This window comes from Metarhizium album, assembly GCF_000804445.1.
Source record: "Metarhizium album ARSEF 1941 chromosome Unknown scaffold_1, whole genome shotgun sequence".
Classification (NCBI taxonomy): domain Eukaryota; kingdom Fungi; phylum Ascomycota; class Sordariomycetes; order Hypocreales; family Clavicipitaceae; genus Metarhizium; species Metarhizium album.
In genome coordinates this window covers 2,863,523-2,875,100 of record NW_024467575.1, presented here as the reverse complement: position 1 = coordinate 2,875,100, position 11,578 = coordinate 2,863,523, and the positions used below count along the sequence as shown (strand labels likewise).

The window sequence follows — 11,578 nt, the reverse complement described above, 5'->3', positions numbered from 1 at the left end:
GCACGCAACACGCACTCCGCCTACTCGGATGCGTTCTTGCGCAACCACCGTCGACATGACTCGGGACCAGTGCTCCGTAATCGACAATGATGTACGGAGTAGGGAGTAGGGAGTACAACAAGGACGCGGCACGGGCAGCTGGCAGCGCCGCGTATACGGCGGTATGAGGCGGGGTTGCATGGAAAGGGAGTAATATCCCGAGCCGGCTCATACTCGATAGACTCTCGACCAAGCCCACTTTCTTGCGGCGCAAAGGGCTGAAAAAAATACGCGGACATGGCTCTCGCCACGTTGGTCCCTGGACGTCACGCTGTCGTGTGCTTACGTGGCCGCGAGCCGCGAAACAACATGGCCAGCGTCTTGTTGATGCTCCCACGCGAGCCTGACGAATCCGGCGGTGAAGGCCCGGCTGACTGGCCGGTGTAAGTTTAGGGAAAGTCACCGTCTGTTGTGTATCCTACAGCAACTGCTTGGTATTTGCAAGACAAGACACCCGCTCGGTACTCGTGTATCTCGTGTATCGGATGTCGAGGAAGGGCGTGTGTGAGTTGCACTTTTTGTTCCTTTTAATAGAAGTCTGAAACTAACATGCCCCCAGGCGAGTGAGTCGTTTGCAATTATTTGATTTTATTTTATTTCACGTCCTACTTTATTTCATCATCTTTGAAATCACATTAAAGACGACAATAAAACAGCTACGCTCATGGCAAGGCGCAGGCGACGCCGCGCTGGCCGCGAAAATACATGGTTTCCATCGGCGCTGAGACTTGGAACCGCAAAGCCTCACCCGGGCAGACGAAAAACCGTGGCGTGCTTGGCCATTTCCAACGCAATGGTGTCGGATTGCACTGACTTGGAATGAAACATGAGCAAAAGCCTTGGCGAACGGGAAATAGACTTTGGTGCGGCTGAACCGATGTTTGGTTGCTCCCGTACATGTGTTCACCGCACCACGCCGCATGTCCATCCTTTTTCCTTTCCGACACCAATGGACCCTGTCGGCCGTATATCCCTGATTGACACTGCTACTCATGACATCAGTCCAGGGCGCTCCGAGCTCGCAAGTTTGGTTAGGATGACGACGACGACTGACCTTGGCTTCGGCTGTAATTTCTCGGCACCTCTTCACGGCGTCCAGTACGAGGTTGGCTTGGAGCCCACGCGTGACCTCTCAAGCCACAATCACCAAGGTGTGCCTTGCTATCAGTCAGTCCAAGACCCTGCCTGGCCTTGGGCCGGGCTGTGGCGTTGATGGCTTCGTATGACCATGAGCAACGTGACAAGAAAGCCGGCAGTGCCACTGCGACTCCGTACTTGTCAGAATACCAAAAATGCCTGTATTTTCGCAACACTAGATCGGGAGGAAGGACAAACAAAATAACAAGAAGCAGGTTGCGGAATCTTTAGACAACGATGGCCCGTTGTGACCGTTATCCAACCCGGCGTGACCTGGCCGGCCATATCGTGCCTCCGCAGACGTCATTTGTTTGCGCTCTGTGGGACGAACTCGTACAAGTAACGAGGCTATGCATAGGCAGTAGCTGCCCGCCACTAGCTTCACATTACAGATGTTAGATCGAGGGTGAGTCAGGGCCCTTGGGAGTGCCTCTCTGTCTGCTTAAGCAACTCTCCGTCATCAGCGGCAGCCCAGTCCGGCAAGGGCCTTGCTCGTGCCGAAGGTGGAAGCCAGGTTTTCTGACGCAAGGCAAAACAACTGTGGTGCAAAGCAGGTGTACGGAGCAGCGTCTCGTGTCAGCAACTCTTGGGGGGCAACAGTATTCTGAGACTCGACTCTCCTGCGGCAACCAGGGCTTTGTGTTCGAGAGTACCAAGGCGCTTGAGCTGCCGACGGGTTTTGCATCCAGCTTTGGTACGGCAACTCATATATGTATCAATGTCGCGGGATCGAGTTACGCTTTACACGGCCGTACGGCCCGTGCGAGAAGGGTCACGTCCAACAGATCTGCGAACGTGCGACGAGGTACTACTATGTGCGTCTTGATCTGTGGATCGGATAATGCCCGTGGATAATACACATTACAGATCGCGTCTCGTCTTGCCCAGAGGTCAGTCGTCGTCCGTCGTCAGCCGGTGTCGTCAGCCGGCGTCGCAAGGTTCCAGCTCCCGCCATCAACGACGTCTTATTAGCAAGTCACGGTTGAGCGGGCAGCAGCAGAGCCAGAGCCAGAGCCAGAGCCATCATGCCTCTGCCGTCTCACCACCCGTCTTCGGCTGCAGTTAGCCAAGAGCTCTTCCAGTCCCCTCGGTTGCACGCACAATCATCAGCCGGGACGGACGGACGCAACGGACCACTCGACGCCAGCGACCACGTACCTCTTGTATCACGATTCACGATACGGACTGCGAGTGCGTCGGACGAGGGCCCGGGCTGGCTGTCCCCCCCCTTTCCCTTGTTGCTACCGAGGGACGTCATGCGACCTGGCCGCTTCGCTTCCTTCTTTTCGCCAAGCCACGTCGTCGACGACGAGCGGTCCCGGCTGCCGGGTTCTGGGTTCTGGCGATGCCGTAGCAGGAGCAGGGGCGCGTGAGCGGGCGCAATTCAAGTCATTCTAGGCCGTGGCGGGCTGATGATGCCGTGTTGTGCTGACTGACTTGTGGAGGCTCAACCGCCATTTATTTTCATTTTTATTTTATTTATTCTAATTTATTTCATTTCATTTCCATGTTCGAGTTTCCCTCGGAATCGAAAGCAAACATGGTCCAACGCCTGTTGTACCGTCACCAATCTCGAGAGCAAGATGGGCCTGATTGTGACGCCACCGCGGCGGTCAGGGGCATGTCGACAGGGAAGGAGATTCACATATTTACAGATTTCCCAGTCTTTGCCGGCCGTGCAGCAGATGTTGCGGCCGTTCCCCCTCCCATGAAAGGAGCGGACGGATATAGTGCATATGTACAAGTTGTTTGCTCCGGCGGGCTCAGGCATGTTCGAGGTCCGGAAGACGATGGTGCATAACGGCGTCGAGGGGGCTCCGGGGCTGGGAAACAAAAACGGGGCCTTGGTTGGGAGATGATGGGCTTCTCTGTGCTTCACGTGAAGCTTGAATGGCGGTGCTACGTGTGACCAAGTCGTTTGCTGGGCGTGTACGGAATACGGGATGCCTCTCTGCTTGTCTTGTCCTTGTCGTTTAGATGGGCTGTCTGCGCGCTGTTGGACAAGAATGGATGCGGATGCGGCATTGTGGTTTACGAGTTGCTGCCGAACCGCCGTCCCATCTATTTATAATGCAGTCGATACTTGGTAGGATTGCCAGTATGTGCCCTCGAGTCCATATGTTTGCTGTGGGCCTGTGGCCGAGACGGACTCGACGTTATTTGGCATGGCAGGAGACGGGGCGGTGATGTTGTGTCGCGATGCCCGCCGGGGGGGGAGCAGAGCGTACGAAGTAGTCCTCCATGGCTCTTGTGTGGAAGCTGGAAATCACGCCTGGGCCTAGTCCAATGGTAGTATTTACACGATTGAACCGCCTCGGCAATGGTTGTTCAACTCCCAAGCAACGGTTGCAGATATCTCAAAGTCGCAGCACATGACGCCGCTTCTATATGAACGGGCACCGCGTAGCGTGTCCAACCTGTGCTGTACGCCTCCTCAATGGCGGTGTAGGCAGACTGGGTGAGACCGTGGGAGGCAGAGTTATCCGTCGTCTCCTGACTCTCCTCGACATGGCCTGTCATGGGCAAGTTTGGGTCCGGCTGCGAGGCGCTGAGCAAACAAGGAAGCCTTTGCGAGATGCATACGGAGCACACCCATCCGATGTCTGACTTTTATTTTTTTCCTTCTTTCTTATTTCCATCGAGTCGAGACGCGGCATCGTCCCAAGAGAGACATGCAGATGTGCCATGTCGTAGCAGCCAGTGTAGGAACTCTTGGCGAAAGGCGGTCACGAGGATGACGGCTGATGCCTCGTAGAGTCTCGTGAAACCCGTGTCCGAAAATAAGACGCTGAGGAGGACGCGCGGCGTCGGGACGGCGGCCGCGCTGGTTTCAGACGTCGTAGGCTTGCTTCCCCGTCTCTCCCAGAGCACCAGACACTGCGTTGGGGACCTGTTTGCGGCGGCGGACGGCGTGATGCGGAATACTGGACGGGGAGCAGAGATGTGGCATTTCCACAATGGGATCCGTGCCTGGACATGGTGGTTCCTTTTGCCTCGAGCTTCCGAAGGGCCGGGCTGTCTTGTCTCGACGTCGTACCACGTAGTACTCGGGCGTCGTCAGGAGCGCGAGGCTCCAAGACACGAGGGGGTCCAGCATGTTGGGATGCCGCATCCGCATTTCGAGCACCGGGCAGAAGTTGCGTCATGGGGTGGTGTGTGGCAGAAAGATGGGATTCCTCGGCCGCAACCAGAGAGACGCTTTCTGACCACCCCCGGGGGCTCAGGGGACAGACGGTCTTTGGGGGCAACCCGATGGCTTCGCGGCCTGGGAATGGCATGATTGCCCGGACGATTCTTGGGCTGCCGCCACTCCAGCACCGGCGCCGTGTGATCGATGTGCGGGAACGCCGTCGACTTGGCTTCATGCTTGTGTTCTTTTGGCATTGGCATGGTTCGCCCTCGATGGATGCAATGCATGCCATGCCGGGCGGGTGGTGCTGTGGTATGAGACATGCCAGTTTGCATCAGCCTTTTCCTTCTTTGCTTCTTCCTTCTTCCTTCCAATCACGCACGGAGCAGGCAAGGATATCCTTCACGCCGCTCCTGGGAGCGAGTCTCGACGGCCTTGTGATCCCGTGAGGACATTCATGTGTACGAGGGCCTCGTGATGATGATTGATGGCTCTGCTCGAGACGTCCACCCATCCATCCGCCTAAATTGCATCAGAACATGACAACAGACCCGAGTTTGCTCAATTGCTGCCGGGCGCCTACCTTCGAATATGCGCCCCGTAATGTACACGGGGCAGAAATTTAACATTGGGTGCAGAACCAAGAACCAATCTTACCCCGTAGATGCAGAGGGTACATGAAGAGGTGAGTTCTTCGGGACTCTCCAAATCTACATACTCAACCTACATCGCTTGACTGGTTGTGTGAAATTGCGCCATTGTTCGTCATCTTCTTTGCTGATTCCATCATCGCAGACCGGCGCCGTATTTGGTGACCCTGTACGTACCTTCTGCCATTGTTCAAAGACATTAGGAATCCATTTGCCGGCGCGTCTGGTTTCACACCCATGATATTCACGTTGTCGTGTACCTCTCTACTTCTTCTTGTCCGCGTCGCCGGCAACTCCGTCACTGGCACGTACCCTATATGTGTTCGCAGCGCCTTCACGAATCATCACCGTCTGACTTGTGTGTTCTGTTTGACAGGCAAGCATGTCGCTCATGGATATACCGCATTCTTGAACTGGCCTGGGTGACATTTGGAGAACTGCGAAACCAAGTGATAACATGCCATCAGACTGTGGTTTAGGGTATAACAGTAGTCCGGAAAAACTTGTCTTCATCAGAAACCTTGACTTGGGCTCCTTTCGCATAAGACCTATATTACACGGTAATTATGCGGTAGTCGGGCTCCAACTACAAAGTAGGGCATGAGCAATATCAACGATAGTGATGGTAGCATTGGATGCAACGTTTCAAGACCCTACAGGATGCGCCGAGGGTTGACGTGTAAAGTTGAATGTTGGCTCAAGTTCATCCCAACTTGTTTTCGGCCATGGTAAGTTCGAGAGCTTGCCGATTACATGCCTGAGATTTGTTGGCCAGCGTTACTTCCGCTAGATGGGAGAAGATATCTCCCGGTCGTCTGAATCCAAACTACTTTTGGTTGCCCTCTCCCGGCCATCAAAGAGACCCCCTAGTTTAAACCCATTAGCAATATTCATTAGTTCATGTTCGACATCGGTCGGTTGGCCTGAACGGGCACAAGTCCAAGTTTATAGACATAAAGGCTCGTCTTCATGGCGATATGCCAACCGAGAAAAGTGGACAACCGGCCGTAATCCCCACCAGACAAGGGCCGCAAAAAAGTCGACAGCCGATCTGAGAACATCGTAGCTGTCCCGTGGCCCTCGCGGAGCCACAACCTGCCAGTTCACATCCTCTTGTGGTAGTCAGTCCGATCTCAAGGGGCATGCAGAGACGCCGGCCTCACCATCACACATCTCGGAGGAATGACATCCGCGATATTGATCCAAACTTGCTGGCTTTCAGTGCGTTTGCCGCTCGTGGGCCATATTAAGGTTGCGATATCGTATCAAAGCTCTCGTACAGATTCGGCGGATGCCCGTGGAGGCCCGCTGGATGACCGAAGATGACGCGCCGAGTTTCAAATTCTGACGGCAACAATGTTCTGCCACAGTCCAGGGACGAAGCGAAGCAATTGATGCTTCGTGTCTCGATACGCCGTATTTTAGGGCACGCAATCATAGTGGCCTGGTATGCTCGGCCTTGAGTCATCGCGAGCCAAACATGGCCCTAATAATATTTGACCGTTGGTGGGTAAGCAAGCTGGTGGTCGATTTCTGATAAGACGTCCGTCGTAGGGTCCGGCCCGCGCTGCTGGGCTTTTCGGCAAGAGAAGCTAAGCCACCTGGAGCTAAAATACTCATGCGTGATGCTGTTTCCACTCGAAGTGCAGAATACCGTGCAAGCAACAAAATGTTTCGGAAGGCTGGCTGCCTAACACTTAGGCTTGCTGTCTAGGGAGGTGTAGCGCGTCGCGTTGTCGACCTTTGGTCTACTGTACTCGGTATAGTCATGGACGTTATACGACACATGATGAAGCAGCAGAGTTAAGGCAAACTTGATTTCTTCATTTGGGTTTGCTGAGGAGGGGAAAGAAATGATGTGGCGCTTGGATCCATCTAGCTATTGGATGTTGCAGGCCAATAACAAGCAACTGCGTCTAAGCCTGAGCTGCTCGGCAATGTGGTTGCGAGTCTTCGAGACGTCATGGCAGAACTATTGCAAAGCTCGGATTGCGCAGAAGTAGCGCCTGTCGTGGTCCCGGAATCGTATGTAGACGTGGGCCAGGGGCCGCCGAGTGTAGCCATCAACACCATCTTGAGGGTAAGGTAACCTTTGCCATGGCACGGACATTGGATCGGCCGGTCGCGACGGTTGCGAGTCCCGTGATGATTGTATTGTGGTCGGTTGTGAACTTGTGATTGTGACGGCTCCATGCCACCCATCAGTCGCGGTCGGCCCAAACGCGACAGCATCTTGAACGGGCTTCGCCGAGTGGAACTGTTTGGCTAGGACACGTTGCCTCGGGAAGACAGCCGAGCAAGCTCATGATGAGGACGTGAATGTGCACAAGCTCCAACAAGTGCATGGGTCGATGAGCCGAGCTATCGAGCCCGTCCGGCCAGGGCGGAGTCAAGTCTTTCCCGCGTGTGGGGAAGAGAGAAATGAGGGAGCGCGAGCTAGCGAGCTAGCAGGAGCAATTGACCACTGACGAACCTGTCGTCGAACAGGAGTGTGCCTTGGTGCGCTAGCCATTTCTGGCCACCTCGCCAGCCAGCAAGCTCCAGGCATGATGCCGTCTGTCTGGCACCTGGCTGCAATTCTGAGCCTCGGAACGCCACTCGGGTACCTAGGTGCCTTCTATGAAGTAGGCAGGTACTTGGGTAGTGGGTAAGTACCTAGGTACCCAGGTATGGAGCCGCCTGGGTCTAAGTACTGAAGTTCTTGGACTTGGACCGGGGCACCAAAGATCGAGCTGCAACGAGGCGACCCCAGACGACTGTTTTAAGCGTGGCAGAATCCCTACTAAACCCAACGAAGCCTGGGGACAGCAGAACCATCACAAGACAGGTCAAAAATCGGCATGAGCTGGTCAACAAAAGGCTGATGAGCTGTCCTGCCTGCAGTAGCTGGTGAGGCTGGGGACAGTCTGAAGAGTACCAACCTCCTACCCCTCTGGAGGTACCTACCAGGCACCGTAAGTACTTGAGTAAGTACTTACGCAGGAACTTGCCCGCGTCAACCAGTCGAACGGACTCGTCATTTTGTCCACCGGGAGCACTGCCCGGCGAGAGCAGCCGCTCCGGCACAGCAATCCAGGACCTCGGCAGGTACCTCAGTAGGTACCTCAGCAGGCGACTTGGCATGTTACAGCTGTAGGACGGAGTACTCTGTGTACTTGACCTTGTCCGGCACGTCCGCATACCCCTGTCCAAGCCCTCTAAGTACTTAAATACCTAGGTAGGTACTTACCTAGGTACTTGAGTACTTAGGTACCCAAGCTTGCTGGCCTGCAGGAGTCGTCATTATACGCTCGAGTTCCGTGGCTGTCGACCAGTGCACTGCCCGGACGACAAGCCAACTCCTGCACCATCCGCGTCTGAGCTCGAGCCGTCTTAAATTCCTCCTTTGCTCCTCTCTCTCATCTCGTCTCGTCCCATCAACTGTTCGGCTCGTTGTATTTTACGTTTCGAGCCGCCGCCGCCGCCGCCGGGTTCCTTGACGGCGTCTCTTCTTGTCGCGGGTGCCGTCTCTTGAAGCTCTCTCACTTCCTCCAGCTCCTGCTACTCCTCCCATCCCAACCACCTCTCTCCCCTCGCGTTGCCCCCGCGCCTCAGCATCATCATGTCCGACTACACCACGGGCATCATGCCCTTGCAGCCGGTGCATAAGCCACCGTATACCATTGAAGCTCCTGGCTACCAAAAAGTCCCCGGCGAAACAATTCCTCGTCGTCATCCGCGAGCCAAGAACGGCCTCCTCTCACGTCCCGCCGACGACGTCCACAACATCTTCGACATTGTTCGCCACAGTGCCCGTGTCTATCCCAACCACCAGGCTCTGGGTTTTCGCAAGCTTGTAAAGCTTCACCGGGAGACGAAAAAGGTCAAGAAGAATGTGGACGGTGAGGTCCGCGAGGTTGACAAGGAGTGGCAGTTTTTTGAGCTCTCTGGCTACAGCTACGTGACCTACAAGGAGTACGAGACTCAAATCCTCCAGCTTGGCTCTGGACTTCGCAAGCTGGGCCTGACCCCCGAGAACAAGCTTCACTTGTTCGCTAGCACTAGGTACTAATCTACCTTGCCCAGACATTTGCTGCTGCCCTACGCGCCCACCCGCCGCCGCCGACTGACATTTGAAATAGTTTGCCATGGATTTCCATTTCTCACGCCTGCGCGTCACAGTCCATCTCCATTGTCACCGCCTACGACACTCTCGGCGAGAGCGGTGTCGAGCACTCGCTTGTTCAGACCGATGCCTCTGCCATGTTTGTTGACCCGCATCTCTTGAAGACGGCTGCCAACCCCATTAAGAAGTCGGGCGTAAGGACCGTCATCATCAACGAGGATTGCATATTCGCCACCGGTGGTGAGGTCGAGGAGTTCAAGAAGAACAATCCTAATCTCAAAGTGTTGACTTATGAGGAGTTGCGCAAGCTCGGCGAGGCGAACATGGTTGAACCCGTCCCTCCCAAGCCCCAGGATCTCTACTGCATCATGTACACCTCTGGATCGACTGGTCTGCCCAAGGGAGCGTGCCTCACCCATGAGGCCGTCGTTGCTGCTGGTAAGTGAATACAACTACACAATGTCTTTGTCGGTATTTGGAGCTCGAGGGAGGGAAAATAGACGACTAACGTGGCCTGCGTGTAGTTACTGGGTTGCTGACATGTGTCGATGAGTGCATAAGCGACAAGGAGTTCGTACTGGCTTACTTGCCGCTGGCTCACATTTTTGAGATGGTCCTTGAGAACTTGGTTCTATTCATTGGAGGTACCTTGGGTTACGGAAATCCCCGTACGCTCTCCGATGTGTCTGTCAGGAACTGCGCGGGTGACATGCGCGAGTTCCGCCCCACGGCCTTGGTCGGTGTACCCCAGGTCTGGGAGACGGTAAAGAAGGGTGTTATGAGTAAGCTCGGTTCCTCGAGCCCGGTCCTGAAGGGCCTTTTCTGGGGAGCCTACGGCTACAAGTCCTTCATGTCCAGAAATAAGCTGCCCCTGGCAAGCCTTTTTGACGGCATCGTCTTTGGCAAGGTGCGAGAGCTGACAGGTGGCCGTCTTCGATTCACCATGAACGGTGCTAGCGGTATCTCCGACAACACGAAGCAGTTCCTTTCCCTGGTTCTCGCTCCCATGTTGGTCGGTTATGGTCTCACCGAGACTTGTGCCAACGGTGCCTTGGGCTGCCCACTCGAATATTCGCCCGACTCCATCGGCCCTATTCCTGCAGCTATCGACGTCAAGCTCGTTGCCGTTCCGGAGCTCGGGTACTTCACCGATGATGTCAAGGTTCCTCAGGGGGAGATTCTTATGAAGGGATTGCCCATCCTGAAGGAATACTACAACAACCCCGAAGAAACCGCCAAGGCAGTTACCCCGGATGGTTGGTTCAAGACTGGTGATATTGGGGAGTTCGACGCCCATGGCCACTTGCGGGTTATTGACCGGGTGAAGAACTTGGTCAAGATGCACGGCGGTGAGTACATTGCATTGGAGAAGGTTGAGTCGATCTACCGCGGAGCCCAGACCGTCAGCAACGTCATGATTCACGCCGACGCCGATCACTCTCGACCCATCGCTGTCATCATGCCCAACGAGAAGGTTTTAGTCGACAAGGCCAAGGAACTTGGTGTTAACGAGCATGACATGCACACCAGCCCCAAGGTCCGTGATGCTGTTCTCAAGGACCTCCAGGCTGTTGGCAGACGCTCCGGCCTGTCCTCAATGGAGATCGTCTGCGGTGTTGTTCTCACTGACGAGGAGTGGACGCCGCCAAGTGTAAGCTGACCTCGAAGAACTGACGTGGAAGTCCTTTGTGTGTGCTAATAGGATTTTAGGGTCTGGTCACTGCTACACAGAAGCTAAACAGAAGAGTCATTCGTGATCGGTTCAAGAAGGAAATTGAGGAATGTTTGAAAAACGCGTAAATTATGCAATGCGATGCAGTAAAGGGAAGGTTTGAAGCAGGTTGAGCCTATGAGACACGCGAGAGAGCGTTGTGGACGGGGACGGTCGTGCGGGATGTGGAATCGGGACGGGCGTCATGATATGACCCATCAGGGCCGTCACGGAACCGCTTTTAATCTGCGTTTTTATACCACGGTATGGTGTCCTTTTTCTTGCCATCTTCATGTTAGTTATTCACTGCTCCGACTGTACTGTACTGTACTGTATGTATGTACCTCGCGTCGTTGGCTCAAGGGCACATCGAACAATGTAGCAACCATGCCAATGAGGTGGCCTGTACCTCTTTGCAAGACTCGGTGTATTTGCCTCGTATTGATGAGGAACGTCCTGTCTGTGCGGCGCGGGAGCAAGCATTGCAGTTCATAACCAAAGACGTGAGGTCCGGTGATTTGTCGTTTCCTAAAGCAAGGCATGCATGTACACATGTAATTATAACAATCGAAATTGGTAAGGAAAAAAAAATTCCCGATGTCACAGGAAATGCCTCAATGCTATGTTTGCACAGTTTTCTCTCAAGAAATGCCCCAAAGTAAGTGGCCCGACGAAAAAAGACGGGCTGACGCACAAACACGCACGCAATGCTTCCCAACAGCCAGCCTATGCGAAATAACAGTCATCATGATGCAGCTTCCTTTGCCTCTGAGAAGTAAAAAAGAAAAGAATTGTACAATGCTGGA

At 54.5% G+C, this 11,578-nt stretch overlaps 1 protein-coding gene across 1 annotated transcript; it reads left to right on the top strand.

The window, feature by feature from the left end:
- Window positions 1–8,557: 8,557 nt before the first annotated feature.
- On the top strand, window positions 8,558–10,861 carry MAM_00817 (Long-chain acyl-CoA synthetase; the record flags this gene model as incomplete). The annotated part of the gene is made up of 4 exons (XM_040819616.1): window positions 8,558–8,985; window positions 9,078–9,499; window positions 9,586–10,712; window positions 10,772–10,861. 4 exons carry the CDS (start codon window positions 8,558–8,560, stop codon window positions 10,859–10,861), a joined length of 2,067 nt encoding a protein of 688 aa, XP_040682881.1.
- Window positions 10,862–11,578: the final 717 nt, after the last annotated feature.